This window comes from Lissotriton helveticus, chromosome 1_1, assembly GCF_964261635.1.
Source record: "Lissotriton helveticus chromosome 1_1, aLisHel1.1, whole genome shotgun sequence".
Lineage (NCBI taxonomy): Eukaryota > Metazoa > Chordata > Amphibia > Caudata > Salamandridae > Lissotriton > Lissotriton helveticus.
This window is the reverse complement of record NC_136057.1, coordinates 1,895,336,590-1,895,356,602: the sequence shown is the minus strand read 5'-3', so window position 1 is coordinate 1,895,356,602 and position 20,013 is coordinate 1,895,336,590. Positions and strand designations below refer to the sequence as shown.

Below are 20,013 nucleotides of genomic sequence, written 5' to 3'. Positions count from 1 at the left end.
TCCCGCATGGCGGGCCCGGGACGACCTCGGCCTCCGTCGACCCGCCGTCGACCCCCCTGAACACTAACCATCGACGAGAGCAGCCCCCCTGGCAACCCACGGCTCCCCCCCCTGGGACCCCAGCGGACCCCGCTCGCCAACACTGCCGGTCTGGCAACCATGCCAGGCCACCATTTCTGGCCCGACTCAATCTTGGGCCGAGCACGTGGCCGCAGACATCCCTGGCCCCGGCCCCAGCGAAGCCCCGACATCGAGGCACCAAGATCCTCCCAGGTGGTAGAGTGAACACTTGACGGATCCCGGAGGAGGGGAGTTTCGATGGGCCTCCAGCCGTCCCCGGACGCCTGGTATCGATCGCCCTCCAGCCTCCCTGGGCGCTGGCTCCACCCCCCTGCTGGGTGTCTGGACACCTTCATCCCAGCCCCTCTGACCCCCAGGCGCGAGGGTCCGGACATCAAAGGACTCCAGTCCTATATCTGGGCCCGCCCTGGATTAGGACTCCAGTTGTATCTTGGAGTCGAAGCCCTGCTGACCTTGTCGCGGCTGATCCTGATCCGAACTCATGCACCGGAACCATCTTCGAGGCCCTGCTGACGCTGTCGCGGCCTGACCGAGCTGAACCGTCTTCGAGGCCCTGCTGACGCTGTCGCGGCCTGACCAAGCTGAACCGTCTTCGAGGCCCTGCTGACGCTGTCGCGGCCTGACCAAGCTGAACCACCTTCGAGGCCCTGCTGACGCTGTGGCGGCCTGACCAAGCTGAACCACCTTCGAGGCCCTGCTGACGCTGTCGCGGCCTGACTGAGCTGAACCATCTTCGAGGCCCTGCTGACGCTGTTGCGGCCTGACCAAGCTGAACCACCTTCGAGGCCCTGCTGACGCTGTCGCGGCCTGACCAAGCGGAACCACCTTCGAGGCCCTGCTGACGCTGTCGCGGCCTGACCAAGCTGAACCACCTTCGAGCCCTGCTGACGCTGTCGCGGCCTGACCAAGCTGAACCACCTTCGAGGCCCTGCTGACGCTGTCGCGGCCCGACCAAGCTGAACCACCTTCAAGGCCCTGCTGACGCTGTCGCGGCCTGACCAAGCTGAACCACCTTCGAGGCCCTGCGGACGCTGTCGCGGCCTGACCAAGCTGAACCACCTTCGAGGCCCTGCTGACGCTGTCGCGGCCTGACCCCCTGAACTATCCACGCACTAGCCGGTGCCAAGACTGTCCCGCTACCCCACTAGTCCCGAAACCACGACTTTAAGGATCCCTCGATCCCTGCCTGCTAACCTGCTAAGAACGTGCCTTCATTTCTTATATAAAGATACTTGTGAATATCCCGTCGTGTGGTGTCCGTCTGTAGTAGTGTGATTGCTCAGCTGGTATGATTGTAGGAGAGGAGCCTCGCCAAGGAATGCCTCCCTACGGCGCTCGGCCTATTCCATAGAGAAAGGTGAGTCTCGGGGCGGGCAGTCAGACACCTTCTGTCTCCCCTGGGATCACCTTTCCAACATTGGTGGCAAGCGACGGGATCCGAGCCCGCGCAAATCGTACAGCGAGTAATTCGCCACTACTAACAGACACCCACAACCACGATGACTACTAAGGAAACCGGAACGACCACAGAATTCCAGAAGGAACGATTAGAGGAGTACACCCATAAAGAACTCAAACAATTCTGCAAAGCCCTGGGTATCGCTACCACCGGACTAAGCACAAAAGACGATTTCAAAGACGCGCTGCAAACATGGGTGGAGACCAGAGCGACCCCACCCCAGGCTAACGATGACATTATCCTAGAAGTACCCCTGAGTACGGTCATAGCCCCAGTGGAAGAAAGAACCACCAACAGAGAACCGGGCCTCTCCCACGAAGACGCCCGGGAGCGAGAGAGGAGTCGGCTCCATGAACTAGAGCTCGCCCGACTCCGGCTGGATGGAGAACTCCAATTAGCAGAAATGAAAATTGCCATTGAGCAACTACAATTAGAAGGAGATCTGGAAGAGAGGCGGAGGCAAAGGGAATTGGAAGAAAAAAAGCTCACGTACGAACACGAGCGTGGCCTCAAAGAACTAGAGATCAAGTCCAAGACCGAAGAGGCTGGCGCCGCGATAACCCGGGACCCTCCACCTCCTGCCGACCCGAAGGTCCACATTCCCAAAGATATCGTCAAGGAATACTACAAGAATGACGATATCCAGCAATGGTTCAAGGCGTATGAAGTTGCCATGACCGCGCACCGCATCCCGCGAAAAGATTGGGGTGCCGGCTTATGGGGGAGATTTGTCAGCGAAGGGAGGGACACCCTGCTCGAGCTGGCCGAGGAAGTGATGTCCTCCTATGACCACATGAAGGACGCCCTGCTCACCCGGTATGGCCTCACTCCCGAGATGTACCGACAGAGGTTCAGAGACTGCAAAAAAATCCCCGGTACCACGTGGGTGGAATACGTAAACTTTTATAGCCGGGCCCTGGAAGGATGGATAAAGGGCAGCAAAGTGTCCACCTACGAGCAGCTGTTCGACCTCATCGTTTGGGAGCACCTCTCCAACAACTGCTTTGTCGAGCTCAGACAGCATCTCCTCGACAGCAAGCTGACCGAGCCCCGAAAACTCGCCGTCGAGGCTGATCGATGGGTGAGCATCCGGGTCCCCCGGACCCCGATAGGAGAAACGGGACGGAACGGCCAGGGGCACCCCCGCCAGCGTGGCGGCGGAGGAGGCCAGAACAGGAGCCGAGACTTCCCGGCGGCCCCGGGCCCGCCTCGGGGGTCCCCCCAGAATAAACATTCGCCAACCCTGACCAGAAAAGGACCCCCTCCAGCACGGCCGGGGCCCCGCCCGAACATTACTTGCCACAGATGCCAGCGGCCCGGTCACTATGACAGTGACCCCCTCTGCCCCATGAACCAGCGCCCCGGCACCACCGGGCCTCCGACCCGCCAGTTCGCTGCCGCGGCCCTGTGGGAAGGGGGAGAAGAAGGCGAAGAGGTCTACGATGAAGATCAGACCGAGTATGAACCGGCCGCCATGGCCCTAGCCTGCCTGGGCGAAAGAGGCATGGTCCCCCAAGCCCCTCTACCGAGCAACACTCAAAAATACCGTCAGTGGGTCCACATCAATGGACGACGGACCGAAGCCCTCCGAGACACGGGAGCAAGTGTGACGGCCGTCCGCTGCCACTTGGTGACCCCCGAACAGATCATACCCAACGTGCGATGCCCTGTGAGGGCCGCCGACAACTCCGAGACTGTGTCAGATGGCCCGAATCCCCTCCGAGTGGGGGGGGGGGGGGGGGGGAGGGGGTGTCGGGCACCCTCAAGGTGACGGTCCGGGACAACGCCCCCTTGGACTGCCTCCTCGGAAACGACCTCAAGAGCTCTCCCTGGGCCCAAGTCGAGCGGAGAGAACATCTAGGAATGATGGGACTACCAGAGTGGGTCTGCGCTACGACCCGTTCTATGACTGCCCAGGCCCCGGCGGCACCCGAGGCCACCTCGACTGAAGAGCCGGCATGGCCCGCGCCACCACCGCCCGCAGTCAATGAAGAATCCGAGCCCGAGCCATCAGAGCATGACCGAGAAGGCAGCGCCGAACTCAGCGACATACCCGAACTAGCCCAATGGCGCCAGGAGGGTGGTCCCACCCGAGAACAATTCCGGCAGGAACAGAAGGCCTGCCCCTCCCTCGAGGGGACCCGACAGCAAGCCACGGCCAAAGCTGCCGGGGATACCTCAGGGTCCCACTGGATATACTGGGACCACGGCCTCCTATACAGTGAACAGAAAATTGCCGAGCTGGGGGCCAGCCGAGTGTTGGTGGTCCCCCTACGATTCAGAGACTTTCTCTTGAACCTGGCACATGATGTGCCCCTCGCCGGGCACCTGGGGCAGGACAAAACTTACAGCCGCCTGGTGACCCATTTCTACTGGCCGAAAGTGCGCAACGATGTGCATAACCACTGCCGCACCTGCCCGACATGCCAAGCCAGCGGAAAGAGCGGGGGGAAGGCGAAGGCCCCGCTCCAACCCTTTCCAGTGGTGACCACTCACTTCAAGCGAGTGGGGATCGACATCTTGGGGCCCCTGGACCCCCGAACCTCTCAAGGGCATCGCTTCATCCTCGTCCTGGTGGACCATGCCACCCGCTATCCCGAAGCCATCCCCCTACGCACCATAACGGCTCCCGTGGTGGGCCGAGCACTGATGGGGATCTTCTCCCGAGTGGGGTTCCCCCGAGAAGTCGTGAGTGATCAGGGCACAAACTTTATATCGAAGTATATGCGGTCCCTGTGGCAACAGTGCGGGGTCACATATAAGTTCACCACCCCGTATCACCCCCAGGGGAATGGACTTGTGGAGCGGTTTAACCGAACACTCAAGGGGATGATCCAGGGTCTAGAAGAACCCCTTCGCCGCAAATGGGACGTCCTGCTGCCCTGCCTCCTGTTCGCTTATCGGGAGGTACCACAGAAATCCCTGGGGTTTAGCCCCTTCGAACTCTTGTACGGGCACCCTGTCCGAGGTCCCCTCAGCCTGGTCAAAGAAGGCTGGGAAACTACAGTCCAAGACGCCCCGCCGGATGTCTACCGGTATCTCCTGACCCTCCGAAGCCAGACTCGGAAGTTCCGGGCCCTTGCCGAGGCCAACCTTGAGGCCAGCCAGGAAGACATGAAACGCTGGTATGACCAGAACGCTTCATCCATCGAGTTCGAGCCCGGCCAGCAGGTCTGGGTCATGTCCCCGGTCGAACCTTGTGCCCTCCAGGACAAATGATCGGGTCCCTTCAAAGTGATCGAGCCAAGAGCCCCGTCACCTATCTCGTGGACATGGAGTCACCCCGAAACCCCATCCGGGTCCTGCACGCCAACCGGCTCAAACCTCATTTTGCCCGCACAGAACTGAGCCTGCTGCTAGCTACCGATGATGGGGCCGAAGACGACTCCGAGCCCCTGCCCGACCTCCTAAGGTGCGCGGAGAAAGACGGCTCCGTCGAGGGAATCTCTCTCTCCTCCGACCTGACCCCCGCACAGCGCCGAGACTGCCAAGGGCTGTTGGGGCAATTTACGGACCTGTTCTCCCTCACCCCCGGGGTTACTCAGTGGTGTGTCCACGATGTCGACACCGGGGACAGCCAGCCAGTGCGACACCGAGCCTACCGAGTTCCCGACCGAGTTCGGGCCTGCATCCAGACAGAAGTTACCAAAATGCTGGCCTTGGGGGTGGTCGAACCCTCCGACAGTCCCTGGGCCAGCCCAGTTGTCCTGATCCCCAAAGCCGCCGCACCTGGCACCCCTCCAGAACTCAGGTTTTGTGTCGACTACCGGGGACTAAACGCTGTTACCAGAACCGACGCACATCCCATCCCCCGGGCCGATGAACTAATCGACCACCTGGGAGCCGCCAAGTACCTCAGTACTTTCGACCTCACAGCCGGGTACTGGCAGATCGGCCTCACCCCTGGCGCCCAGGAGCGATCGGCCTTCTCCACACCCGATGGCCACTTCCAGTTCAAGGTGATGCCCTTCGGCATGAAAAACGCCCCAGCGACTTTCCAGAGACTGGTGAACAAAGTGCTGGCGGGGCTAGAAGAATTCAGCGCCGCCTATCTAGACGACATTGCAGTGTACAGCCTCCACTGGGCCGAGCACCTGAAGCACCTCTGGGAGGTCCTGACGGCCCTTCGTCGGGCCGGACTAACAATAAAAGCCAGCAAGTGCCAAATAGGTCAAGGGTCCGTGACCTACCTGGGACACAAAGTGGGGAGCGGCCACGTGGCTCCCCTCCAACCCAAGATTGACGCCATCGAGGCCTGGGAGCCCCCGGTCAGCCAGACAGCCGTCCGAACCTTCCTGGGGCTCACTGGATATTATTGGCGCTTTATAAAAAACTATGGGAGCATTGTGGGTCCCCTCACTGAACTGACCTCGAAGAACCGGACGCAGAAAGTACCATGGACACCCGCGTGTCAGGTGGCCTTCGAGACTTTGAAAACAGCCATGTGCACCGCCCCTGTGCTCCAAGCCCCTGACTACAGCCGGGAGTTCGTAGTCCAGACCGACGCCTCGGAGCACGGCATTGGGGCGGTCCTATCTCAGGTTGACCCCGAGGGGATTGACCATCCTGTGGCCTTCATCAGCCGGCGGCTGCTGGCCAGAGAGCAGCGATGGAGCACCATTGAGAGAGAGGCCTTCGCCGTCGTGTGGGCCCTCAAGAAACTCAGGCCCTACCTCTTCGGCACCCACTTCCGGGTCCAGACTGACCACCGCCCCCTGCGGTGGCTGATGCAGATGCGTGGCGAAAACCCAAAGCTGCTGCTATGGTCCATCTCCCTACAAGGGATGGACTTCACTGTGGAGCATCGCCCTGGCAACGACCACGCCAACGCTGACGGCCTGTCCCGCTTCTTCCGCCTCGACGAGGAGAATACCCAGGAAGATGGGTGACTCTCCCCGCCTTCAGCTGGAGGGGACGTGTGTTGGACCCGGCCTCGTGGCGTGGTCCTACCCCTCCCATATGGCGGGCCCGGGACGACCTCGGCCTCCGTCGACCCCCCTGAACACGAACCATCGACGAGAGCAGCCCCCCTGGCAACCCACGGCTCCCCCCCAGCGGACCCCGCTCGCCAACACTGCCGGTCTGGCGACCATGCCAGGCCACCATTTCCGGCCCGACTCCATCTTGGGCCCATCACGTCCCGAGCACGTGGCCGCAGACATCCCTGGCCCCGGCCCCAGCGAAGCCCCGACATCGAGGCACCAAGATCCTCCCAGGTGGTAGAGTGGCCACTTGGCGGATCCCGGAGGAGGGAAGTTTCGATGGGCCTCCAGCCATCCCCGGACGCCTGGTATCGATCGCCCTCCAGCCTCCCTGGGCCCTGGCTCCACCCCCCTGCTGGGTGTCTGGACACCTTCATCCCGGCCCCTCTGACCCCCCGGCGCGAGGGTCCGGACATCAAAGGACTCCAGCCCTATATCTGGGCCAGCCCTGGATTAGGACTCCAGTTGTATCTTGGAGTCTAAGCCCTGCTGACCTTGTCGCGGCTGATCCTGATCCGAACTCATGCACCGGAACCATCTTCGAGGCCCTGCTGACGCTGTCGCGGCCTGACCGAGCTGAACCGTCTTCGAGGCCCTGCTGACGCTGTCGCGGCCTGACCGAGCTGAACCGTCTTTGAGGCCCTGCTGACGCTGTTGCGGCCTGACCAAGCTGAACCACCTTCGAGGCCCTGCTGACGCTGTCGCGGCCCGACCAAGCTGAACCACCTTCGAGGCCCTGCTGACGCTGTCGCGGCCTGACCAAGCTGAACCACCTTCGAGGCCCTGCTGACGCTGTCGCGGCCCGACCAAGCTGAACCACCTTCGAGGCCCTGCTGACGCTGTCGCGGCCTGACCAAGCTGAACCACCTTCGAGGCCCTGCTGACGCCGTCGCGGCCTAACCAAGCTGAACCACCTTCGAGGCCCTGCTGACGCTGTCGCGGCCTGACCCCCTGAACTATCCACGCACTAGCCGGTGCCAAGACTGTCCCGCAACCCCACTAGTCCCGAAACCACGACTAAGGATTCCTCGATCCCTGCCTGCTAACCTGCTAAGAACGTGCCTTCATTTCTTATATAAAGATACTTGTGAATATCCCGTTGTGTGGTGTCCGTCTGTAGTAGTGTGATTGCTCAGCTGGTACGATTGTAGGAGAGGAGCCTCGCCAAGGAGGCCTCCCTACGGCGCTCTGCCTATTCCATAGAGAAAGGTGAGTCTCGGGGCGGGCAGTCAGACACCTTCTGTCTCTCCTGGGATCACCTTTCCAACAAGGCTGCAGAGGCAGACTTGCGGACAAGTCCAGTCCAGAAGCTCCCATCGGGGGGACTCTGGTCATAAGGATCCTGGGAGCAAGGAGACACAGTGGTTTGTCGGTACCCGGACTGGGGCGCTCAGGTGCAGAGTAGATAGGTCAGCCGGGCTCTGCACATCAAAGGCCCTTGCAGTTGTCAGTCTCATGGGTTGAGGGTGCAAAATCAGCTGGACCACTTAGCAAGTTGGTTTCTGCTGTGCGAATGTCTCTCGACCGCTGCTCGGTCTAGGTGCTGCTAGAGTCCGACTGGACTTAAACAGGCCTTGGTTGCTGCAAGGGGTCCATACAATGTGTATTTGTGCTGTGCAGCTCCGGTAGGTGTCGGTGTCCTCTCACTCGGTGTGAGGACCCATTCGACCTTTAGGAGCACAGGTACCTCTTCATGGGGTGGGGCTGCTGAATCAGGTTCACTGGGTAGCAGCAACACGGTAAACCAGATTCTGCTTCTTCGGTGTCTGTGGATTGCAGGGGAGTAGTTCCTCCCCTCCAAAGGACATTGGTGGCAGTTTGGAAAGAGCAGGCTGTCTACCAAGTTTCTTGGTAGTTGCTCAGCTGCAGGACGGGTCACCTGGTCACGATTGTCGAGACTGGTGGAGGCAGGCAGAGTTTGGCGCCAAAAGTCCAGAGCAAGTCTTCAGTTATCATTTATCCTCTTCTTCCGAGTCCATCAAAATCTGAGTTCCTGGCATCAGGGGTGCCCCTAAATCCTCAACATAGGGGTGTTAAGGAGAGCGCCAGGTAGTAGCCAAAGGGTTACTTACCTTTAGGGTGACTACACCTTCTATATGGCCACTCACTGTGTGAAGTGGGCATATCCCTGACCCAGTAAGCCTAATTCCACCAAAAACCAAGATGGTGGTATTCTCGTTTTCGTGTTCATATCTGGTAGCCTCCCTTATGCGTGGAACTAGCCTGATGGGGAACACACCTCTTGACTAGCTAATTTTCTAGCCTGTCCTGTGCCAAATGGGCCTCTGGACAGGTGGGGCATCTCCCAAGCTTGGAGGAAGCCAGGGTTGCATATCAAAGGCAGCAAAGGACTTTGAAGCCTCCTGCCTTGATATGTTGATTACTTGGCCACCCTCCTTTGAGAAGGTGACAACACATCCAGCTGGAGCAGGCATTGTTTCTACACTCATAGTGTGGGCTCTCACCTGCAGGGGGGTCAAAAACCTGTCTGTGGTGGCAGGCTGAGCTATCACAGTCAGGCAGTACAGGAGAGGTTAGTAGGTTTTCAGAGGGGCCCTCTAAGTTGCCCTCTAGGTGCATGTATTATTAAACTCATCACTGGAATCAGTGTGGGCTTATTAGGTTATCTCGGATACCAAACATCTTTAGTTTCGGTTAAGCCATCAGGTAGCTTGGGAACTTGTTCAGCACATATACTCAAGATGGCTTCTCTGTTCACTGGCAATGCCCAAGATTTAACATAGACATCAAAGGGGCATATCTCCTCATGCAGATATGTCATCACATGTAATATAATGCACTCTGCCTTAGGTTGTAAGGCCTGCTGTAGGGGTGCCTTACAAATATTAGATGCAGTGTCTACAGGCATGGTACATAGGTGGTGTGCCATGCTGTGTCTTGACTTTTCTCTGGATCTCCAAGTAGCCTGCAAGGGAAGTTTGCATGTTTGTGCTGAGGGGTTCATTAGGGTGGCCCAAGCATGCAGCCATTAGGGACCCTCTTTAGCCTACCTTCCCTAGGTACCAGGGGCACAATTTACTCTGGACCTATAGGGGTGCTACAGTTATGATCATTTGGGGGAACAATGGTAGAGTTTAAGGGAAAGATTTGGCACTGGGGACCTCAACAGCAGGAACCCAGTGCACTCCTATCAAAATCACCTCAAATACTAGGTAAAAAGTGGGACTGACTGTCAAAAAAGGAGCACTTTTCTACACATCAGATATGAGAGGACCAAGTTAAGGTCTCACTGTGGCATCACAAAGGTAGAGGGAGGAAACCAATGGTGTAAACCTTTCAAAAAGCGCCTAACAACTGGAGACTTAAACAATGAGGGCTGGTGGAGGGGAAATCCCTCTTCCCAAAAGTCTCCAACCTTTTGTACTCCCTGTCCATGGTACTAGTAGGGAATGGACTTGGGTTAACCTTGGTCGCTGAAGCATGCACCTCAAGACTTTTGGGTGTGGGTTGCTAGGTGAGAAATACTGGGTCTGTTCGCACAGGTAGGGGGCGACTGGCAGTCGGACAACCCTGAACAGGGTTTCGACCAGGCCCCCAGAAGGAAATCTGTAAGGGCTGTGTTAAACGGGAGCAGGGACTCTGCACTTGTGCACCCCAGCTGAAGTACCTCAGTTAAAACATTAGTTTTAACTTCTACGGATGGGCCTCTGCTGCCCTAATCACCATCGCGAAGGATGCACTCTCCTCAGTAGCCGGGCCAGGTGGGGAGACTAAACCAGAGTCTGGGCAAATGTCCAACATGCTGGCATTACCCAACTCCCCATACCAGTCCTCTTCAGAGACTAGGCAATATTATTGGTGTGGTGGAAGGCCCAGTAATCAGCTTCTACAATCATTTCGAATTTGGGCCCGTCAAAGGACACCCATGGCACCCATGTCTAAGCCAGAAGGTTACCGCAGCCTGATTGGTGCCAGTGTTTACTTCGAGCGGGGTCATGGTGTTGCTATCTCGGGGTTGGACAAAAGGTGTTTGGCCTAGTCGTGCTGTGCCACGTCTAGGGGCTTGGAGGGGTACAGTGAAGTTGAGTGAGCTTTCGAGTTCCCTAAAGACAATTTGAACTTCAAAGACAACTGGTCCAGGTAACAGCTCAGGGAATAGGCTCAACATCTTCGTCGGTACCAAGACCTTTCACAAGACCAGCAGCAATGCTTGGGGCTTCAGATGCTGGTCCGCAAGGAGCTTCATCCTCCTCTCCGGAATCACCTTTGGGTACAGCGACAAGGAGTCAGGAGCAGGACTGAGTTGTGGATCGACCTCAAGCACCTACGACAGATCAAATAGGGATCTGTCACAGACACCTCTCTGACAGATCAAGTAGGGACCCATCAAAGACAATTGTCCGTGTCATTCTCTGTAAGGCTTTAATCCCGTAGGTTTTGGTGGGGACATGTTCTTAGCACACTGGAATAATTTGGCAGTTAGTACCCTCACGAGTATCGGACTCAGAATCTGGATTCCACAAAACTAGAAGAGAACATAATTGCAGAGTAGGTCCATAAGGATTGCGGACAAATGCCCATGAGTTTCTGTAGACAATGCAGAGGTGCAAGTAGTTGTTCCATTGGGCTACACTGCATGTCAGTGGAGTCGAAGTCCAGAGAAACAGGCCAAACATAAAGTCAGACCTCACAAGAGGACGTGCCAAGGAAGGTCAGGCTGTTAACGTGGCAATCGGAGGGCTTGCAGAATTCTCCAGCAAGGTTTGCACTATGCCCCCTTTCCACAGATGTACTGTTCACTGACAACTGTAGAACACATCGATTGGGAACGCCAGAGCAGGGTAGGTTCACAGAAGAAAGCACGTCTCTGTATTTAGAGAGCGACTACATGGAAATTCTGATGCGAACAGTAGTCCGAATCCCCAGCACCAGGTCACCATTCTGGCTACCTGCCTGAGGTCTTTAGCTCTATTGGTCAACATTCCTGTTAGTTTCTTGATCCTAGGACAGCCACTCCTGAGGAGGGAGGGTTTGGCCATTATCACAGGTGATCAATACTCCTAGACAACAAGAGAAACAGAATGCCAAAGGTAAACAAGATGAAATCAGAAATAGATGTGGCCTAGCGCATAGAGCAGCTGACCTTGGAACATGGGGAACCAAGTTAGATTCCCGGCTTCGGCACAATCTTCCTGCACCCAAAAATGGGAAAAAGGTGACAGTCTGGTATAATGTCCTTGGACTAGATTTGCACCATTAAACCAAAAAAACCAAATATATAAAAAAAAAAACTAAAGCAGTTATCTTGGCCTGAGAAATGTTACCAAAAGAACCAAAGCAAATGTAAATAACATACAAACTGCCCAGACTTGCATTAAAGTGTGACAGACGAGAAAATAACGTCACATCCAACATCCACTTTATTCTAAAATGCTAAAAAAAAGTCAGCAGTAGGGTCCTATCGTGAAATCTATGAAAGAGGGTCAAATGAATAAAAACGATAAAGCCCTTGCAACAAAGGAGGAGCAATGAAGCCGGTCTTGAACAACTATAAGTAATAAAGGATAAATCGAACCAAAGTGGAACAAAGGTTTACTAGGAGTTTTCACCTTCCCCCTAGGAGGAGTGAGAACAGGTGGGGAGCAAAGAGTATTATCCGGGACACTCAAGTGTGAAGGGGTGTGAGAAAGGGGAAGGAGAGAGGGGCGAGGCATGATTGAGTGAGTAGGCATGTGAGAATGCAACTAAGAAGAGAAATAAGTTGTCTGTAAGGTCACGGCTTAAAAGGCAGCCTATTCATTCTCTCTTCGTTGCTTCTCCACTCACCTCCACTTCCAAGATGTCTCTTAAGAGATAAGGAGGGAACTACGTCGCTAATGAAGTAATGCCTCAAGGAAAAATTAAACTCAAAGTTAGGGAACTTTTACAAAGTGAAAGCGTGAAGATGTTCAGTTTTGTGAACAAAGGAAAGGGAATAAAGATTGAGAGCTAAAATTAATACCATGTCCTGTTTTCCAATGTACCTCCCACAAGACGGACCCATGTGAGATACCAGATAAACCATCCAAGTGATCTCTAGCTGCAAGACCTTAAACATCCAACATTGTTAAATAATGGAGGATTTACAAGCAAGTTATCAGAACAAATTTGTCTTCTTACGCTCGTTCTAAGCGGAGCATATACTTTAGCATCTTGTCTCTATGGAGCCTATCAAAATTCCCAAATAACCATTAAGCCACCTCAGGATCACAGAGCATGCTGTGTCCCATGGATGGCCCCCTACCTAGTATATTTAGCTGGTACCAACAAAAAAATCAAGCAAAGAATAATGAAAGAGTGCAATAGCATTTAAAGAGCATGTCAGGAGTGATGGTGTTTCATGAAGCTTTTGAACTGCCAGAGATACATCAAGGAGGAAAAACGGCTGAGTAAAAGACAAAATAAAGGTTCTCAGATCCGGTTGTCCCATTGGAGAATGATGGCTGCCTTTGAGAAAGTCAAAAATGTGGTAACGACATCAGAATTACGATTAAATAGTTAAAGAACAAAGAAAAAAATAACTTTCTTGGTTATAGCTTTACCCTCTTACTGTATTTACATGTTCTTATTACACATTGCACGGACTCATTGTTTCACATTTTAACAAGATAAAAAACACAGAATTTTGTGATCCACGACTTACCATGCCGCCTACACCAGGTGTCAGCTGAAGTCCGCGTCCCACTGATTGCCTGCGGGTCATCTGGATTCTCTGTAGTAAAGGAAGCAAGGCCTATTTAGTGAGGAACCTTCTTAAAATTACAATATTATTAACTTGTAACATCAGTTGATTCATAGTTACAGAGCTTGCATTCATCATAAAGTCAACCTGTGCAGGGAATTTTTGATTCTCCCTACCTTCAGATTTGCAGGTGATCCATCGGCTGTAAAGCAGATGGTGCTACAGGTTGATCAGGGAATGTATATTTCTGTAGTTCTTTTGACGTTTAAAATGCAGCAAACAAGACCACACATATACTGGGCAAGTTCAAATCCTAATAAACTATAATCAATGTCATAGTCGATGCAGAAACTGATCAAACGGTCATACATAGGATAGTCTTATTAGGTTTCAATGATGGATACCGAGATGCAGACATATGGGCGACCATGTGAAAATGGTAGCATTGATAACAGATCCCTTAACATTTAGTTGGTAGAACGAGGTATGGATGTGTACCTACACCCTTTGACAAAAGGCTACAGCCTGCCAATGATTTCAAGTATTGTGAGTGAGGGGCTATGCAGAACCTTAAAACTGCAGTGTAAATCATTGTACTTAACAGATCAACTCCTTTCAACGATGGCCTTCTATAAAGGTATTCTCAACTCCTGATCAACATCTAGCCATCTAAGCCAGAAGGGAAAAGGCCCTAACCCGGTAGTTAAACAGATGCATTTGAGGATGTGCCTCTAACCAGAAAAAAAACTTGCTTAAAAAAAAATAGATGCCCGCCCACTTTGTGACCTTGATGGTGTCACTAAAGCAACTAGTCCCTTTACACATTTTCCAAATCACGTAACCTTTAACGGCCTTTACGGCATTCACGTCACGAAATGCACAGAAAAATGAAAGACTAAAATGATGCTTGTAAACATTGGTAGTGCCCACAATGAATCTCGGTTATTTTAATAGGATAGGTTTGAAGCATGAAACCAAGCTCAGTTCAAGAGGCTGAAGTTCAAAGGTTAGGCAGATAAAGATCACAGAAGCCAATCGTTTCCATCACTAAATAGCCACACCCTTTACTTTCTCTCCATAAAGTTATCTCTTCCCCCACCTGCCCCTTATCTGTGCAGATCTCCCTTGCTTCATTTTATCGCATTACAAGTACCGTCTGAACTCTGATTGTCTTGTGTCTTTTGCTCTGTGAACCCCCTTTCCCCGCTGCCTATTGACACAACCAAGAGAAAGGAATGCCAGTCAATAGACGTGACGGATAAGGCTGTAATCCACCTGCCCTTGTCAAATGCATCACCTACCATGACCTCCAATCTGTTACACTTGCATCCATTGACAAAGTCAGGTAGTGGGCTAATTAGTTAATAGAAGGGGAGGGAAAATGGCTTTGACTAGGAGATGGATATCAGGTTTGGGTTTTACTAGAAGTGATTCCATTTGATAAACCACGATTAGCCAAGCTCAGTTCAAGAGGCTAAAGTTAAAAGGTTAGGCAGATGGAGATCACAGGAAGCCCATCTTTTCCATCACTAAATAGCCACACCATTTACTTTCTCTCCATGAATTCATCCCATCACCCACATAGCCCTCATCTGTGCAGATCTCCCTTGCTTCATTTTATCGCATTACAAGTACCGTCTGAACTCTGATTGTCTTGTGTCTTTTGCTCTGTGAACCCCCTTTCCCCGCTGCCTATTGACACAACCAAGAGAAAGGAATGCCAGTCAATAGACGTGACGGATAAGGCTGTAATTCACCTGCCCTTGTCAAATGCATCACCTACCATGACCTCCAATCTGTTACACTTGCATCCATTGACAAAGTCAGGTAGGGGGCTAACTAGTTAATAGAAGGGGAGGGAAAATGGCTTTGACTAGGAGATGGATATCAGGTTTGGGTTTTACTAGAAGTGATTCCATTTGATAAACCACGATTAGCCTAAGTGTAGACTGAGGAAACCAGGCATCTACCCTAAATATTGATTACGCCACACTAGAAACATATGCCCAGACTAGTACGACTTTGGTTGCAAAACCTTAAACTTCCTCTCAAACACATTATGGTAAAAGTCAGATTTAATAATTATTAATTTTTGCACTCACAAATGGCCAGCTCATGGAGAGGACACATGATAAATAAATTATACGTCAAAACTGGAAAATCCTAAATAAGTATTTGAGTACCACATGACTGAAGTCAGAAGAGGCAGAGGCTTCGGAAGCAGGCACATCATTTCTGAGGGAAACCACAACACATGAAGCAGCAGTTGTGACTATGCACACTAACTGCGAGAATGCATATAAAAACAACATAGTTTGTACTTATGTTGAGGCAAATGGTGGCTTACTCACATTGTCAGAGGTTAAAGTGTAGGCAACTCGTAAACAAAATATTTCCCCCATCTGCTGCCAGTCCACAGTGCTTGATAGTACAAAAGATTCTTCATTTACTAAAGGTTTAGAACGTTCAAGTTACATTTGTGTGCACAAATGAATCATCTGGCAGCAGAAACAGCAGATCATGATTCCCAGAAGCAGAATCAAAGCCTATTTCTGTGCACAGATGGACAGAGTACTCAAAGATTTTAGTGCAAGCGAGACAGGAAGTGTGATGAGTTAGCATTGACAAATCGGTTAACACCCACATAAGCGCACATAAGCTTAAACATTGCCAATGTCCACTCACTCATGCCTTCCTCTTCTAAACCCAACTTCAGCCTGGCTTAAGTTGTCTGACAGATGTGGCAAAGTACCAAAACAAGTTACTTCTCTTCGGTAACGCTCTTTCTGGTGGATAAGCACTACTCATTGACAACCAGGTGCACCAGGAAGGACCTTTTGCCTGTTCGGTCCTGTAGACCTTTTTTGTTATGAATCCACTCCACAGACCCTCCACCTTGGGGGGCTTCCTGCTTTGGAATTTATTCTAAGATGAAGACTCTACAATTAAAAGTATCCATCAGAAGAACACGTTACTTACCTTTGGTAACGCTCTGATGGGCCCTCTATTTAACCTCCCATCCCACAGCACTCCCATCTCCCGATTGTATGGAGTGGCCTCTTTTTAACATCCTGAAAGGTTCCAAGTTAGAAATCAGCACACTGGAACAAAGTTATTTCACTCTGTGCATCCAAGGGTGCGTAAAGAGTCAACCAAGAAACTGAATTCAGCACATAGGGGTGGTGCTTACATGCAGCTCCACTCGTTCTGCCTCCTATCAATGCACAGAAGCATTGCTGAGATAGTTGCCAGATCCAGTCCGGTGCCAGGTGAGGAATCCGTGGTAAATTGATTTGTGAATGTGTACACTCATGCCCATGTTGAAGCCTGGCAGATATCAAAGTCAAACACTCAGTGTCCCAATGCATTGGACAGCAGCCCTGGTGGAATGGACACTCAGACATTTTGGTAGTTGCTTCTCGGCCAGTGTGCAGCAGATCTTGAAGCAGAAGACTAACAACCTTGACAGGGTCTTTTTCTGCACAGCCTTCCCTTTTTTTTGCCCCGGACAACCCCCACAAAAAGCAGATAGTCCGCACAGTATTCCTTAGTATAATCAACATAAACGCCTACGGTGATCAAGTCAATGCTGTCAGCTCCTGCTCCTTTTACACAACCTTTCCATACATTTGTTCTGATTCACAGAAAACAGTAGTGACAGCATAAGTTATCTAAAAAACTATTTCTGTGGCATCCACCTAAATATGCAACAGCAATTCATGTACTCATCCATCCTGGAGCTAAGGCCAAGCACATAATCCACTATGTCTTGCTTGGGTTATTTGAGGAGGCACTCCCAACCCTCTCTCACCAAGATAAGTGGATCCATTGCAGGGTGACCTAAAAGTATACCAAAGGGACTAAAGAAAACTCATTTTTGGGGAAGCTTCCTATAGGCGAACAACAGGCATGGGAGAAGAACATCTCATCTTCTCCAGAGCAAAACCACGATCATGTCTTTTATGGTTTTGGTGAATCTCTCAACTAAACCATTTCCCTGGGGATGGTAGGGAGTGGTGAACGTATAGGTTACACCACACTCCTCTGACATGGCCTTCGGATAGGCAGACCTACAATTTGTGCCTCTATCCGATATCGCCTCCTTAGGTAACCCAACCCTGGTGAAGATACCCAGGCTCTAGCTACTGCAAGGGTTGTGGCTGTCCTAAATCGTATGGGTTCAGGAAACCAAGTGGTATGATCCATTACCAACAGTATGTATCTAATTTTCGAAGCACAGGTAGTGGCATCAAGGGAGCCTTTGGCTTGCCCCCTGCCTTACTTCTGGTTTGTCATGCGACACAGAAGTGAGAAAACTTTCTAAGACATCTGGAGCCAGTAGAAATGGTTGAACAGCCTCTCCCAGGTCTTGGTCTGCCCCAAACGTCCAGGTAGGGGGATATCACGGATTAGGTGAAGGAGAAACTCCATGTACTGCTGAAGGGACCACAAATTGCCTGGTTGCCCCTGGTTTGGGGTCGCTTGGTTCACTGCACAGCAGCACCTCTTCCCAGTATACCTTATGAGTACCACTGTAATACGCCATTACTGTCCGACAGCTAGCTGTCACAGGTCTTTTAAAATGGAGCATGCCTTTTGTCCATTACTCAAGACCCCACTAGAAGGATCTCCTGCTCCTTGGAGGTCTGCCAAGCCAAAAACGTTACCAGGAGCAGACTCTTCTTCAGGGACCAGGTCTGCCCCTGAGGGTTAGGTTCCTTCTGGGCTCGTGGTCATTTGGAAGCTGGGTAGCCAGCCCATCTGCCCCGCCTCTTGACTTTAGGGTCCAGGTCCATAATTTCAGGCTACAGGATCCCGTGACTCTTCCTCTGGACCTTCTGTACATTTGTGGTAACACACCCATTTAGGCAGACAGACTATTGCTGTATGGGTCCTTCTTTCCACTTCTGACTAGGTAAACGTTTCCAGATCATCGCCCAGTAGTCACCCTATTGGCAGGGGAAATAGCTACCTTCTTTGGGCCAGTAACAACCACCATTGCCCCCCCCACACACACACACTATGTCCACCAAGACCATTGGATGGGACTGTCTCGCTCCCTTTCAGCTTTGACAAGGTGGTGCATCTCTTCTGGAAGGATCTGGTCCTGGAATACTAGTTTTACCATGGTTACACTGGCACCTTATTTCTCAGAGCCTTCACTTTCATCCCACTGATTCTTAGCCACTGCCTGTACTTCTCCATACTAGGAGGCCAGTGAGTCAAAAGTTAAACATTCTCCCCACTCAGGGACACTAAGGTGGCCACTGTGTATCCTTTGGGGTTTCAGGGGCAAATTCCCACCCCATCCCTACACTAGCCAACCCTTTGAGCTGGTCATCAGTAGGTACCTTCTTGGTACAAACTGAATCTCCCCTGTTGTTTCCTGGGAGATGACAGTTAAAACACACCCATCCTTTGAGGGGCAAAATGTCTTTCCCAGGTACCCCTTCCAACAGGATGTGGCTCTGGGCTCCCCTCCCCCTTTGGCATCTTTTGGTGACTCTTTAGGGCTGTCCTTTCTATCCATATACCCTCTTCCCGCTGAAGGGGGGCCTGAACCTTTGTTATCACTACCCTGGGACATTTTTGGTACCATGGTACATTACTACTCATCAGAAGTTCCCTGGGGCTTGAAAGCTTAAAGGCACCAGATGCTGGTGCAATTTCTCTGAATAACAATTTGTTAGGTTGTGCTCCTTGACAATCAAATTGGAAAGCCCTTCAAATGTGTCTACTTTGTTGCCTTTACTCCAACCATCCAGTGCTTTAACTAAAGTGACAACAAAGTTAACTCATGTCTGTGCTGACTACTTCGGAGTTGCTCTAAACTACTGTCTATACTCTTCAGCGGTCAAACCAAAGTTTAATAAGGGCTGCCTTTGTGCGTGGGTAGGACTCACCCATCTCATCCTCAAGAGTGAGCAGTCTGTCTCTACCACCTAATGGTACTAACTCCCATAGTAGTCTTCCCCAGTGCGGTTTACCCACCTTCCACATTGTGACAGCTCTCTCGTATGAAGCCTACCACTTGCTTTGTCATCCACCCAGACATAACTAGGGACAATTCCTTTGGGCAATTTGACATTCTGGGCATCACGGTCAGAACACCCAGGTACACTTTTGCTGCCGCCATCTTCTCTTGGCCTAGCCTGGCCTTTCATTGTCCAAGGGCCAATTTTCTCTCCCCACAGAGCTATGGCCCTCTCTTCCAGGTCCAAAGCGGCCATCTCCATCTAAAGGGACCTGTAGTGATTGAGCCTGTTCTGGAAACCACAATTGGCCTTCTGTAGGATTCTCTAGGTTAGTAGGATTTGATCTGTTCCACTGGCTCCAACAATGCACATATTTTCCTCCACATCATCTTCCACATTACCTCGGGGTAATTCCTTTTCCAGGCATGGAGGTACTCTGTGTGCCTCCTCCCAGGCTTTGAGGGCCCTGATCAACTTGTTTTTCTTTGCTTTGGACCCCATGATTGAAGGAAGTGAACGGATTAGTGTCACCCGGGTTACTCACGTCCACCTCTCAATCTTCCATATAAATGAAGTCGGTCAGACAGTAGAGAAAACAAACCTAGTATATTTTATTCAGGTACACTCGAGCGGAGTTGAGTCTGACCGGCCTCCTGGGATTGCTGCAGAGGGACTGGCTTCAGCCAACACAGAGATACATAATGTATATTTCTGAACAAGGGAAGTCCTGCCCACAATGATATTGAATAGAACCAGTGTATTCATTAGCAGAGCAAGGCCTAACCTTGGAGAAACTAAACTTTCCACAGCCAGCTTCTCGAGTCAGGGAATATG

General features: G+C 51.9%; 1 protein-coding gene across 4 annotated transcripts in view; it reads right to left on the bottom strand.

Moving 5' to 3' along the window:
- Nucleotides 1-20,013, bottom strand: part of TPR (translocated promoter region, nuclear basket protein) — a 728,231-nt gene that overhangs the window by 70,828 nt on the left and 637,390 nt on the right. For all 4 annotated transcript variants that reach the window (XM_078642622.1, XM_078642637.1, XM_078642629.1 and 1 more), the window contains exon 44: nucleotides 13,166-13,234. In XM_078642622.1, coding sequence (XP_078498748.1) covers nucleotides 13,166-13,234 — 69 coding nt within the window. The remainder of the gene's footprint in view (nucleotides 1-13,165; nucleotides 13,235-20,013) is intronic.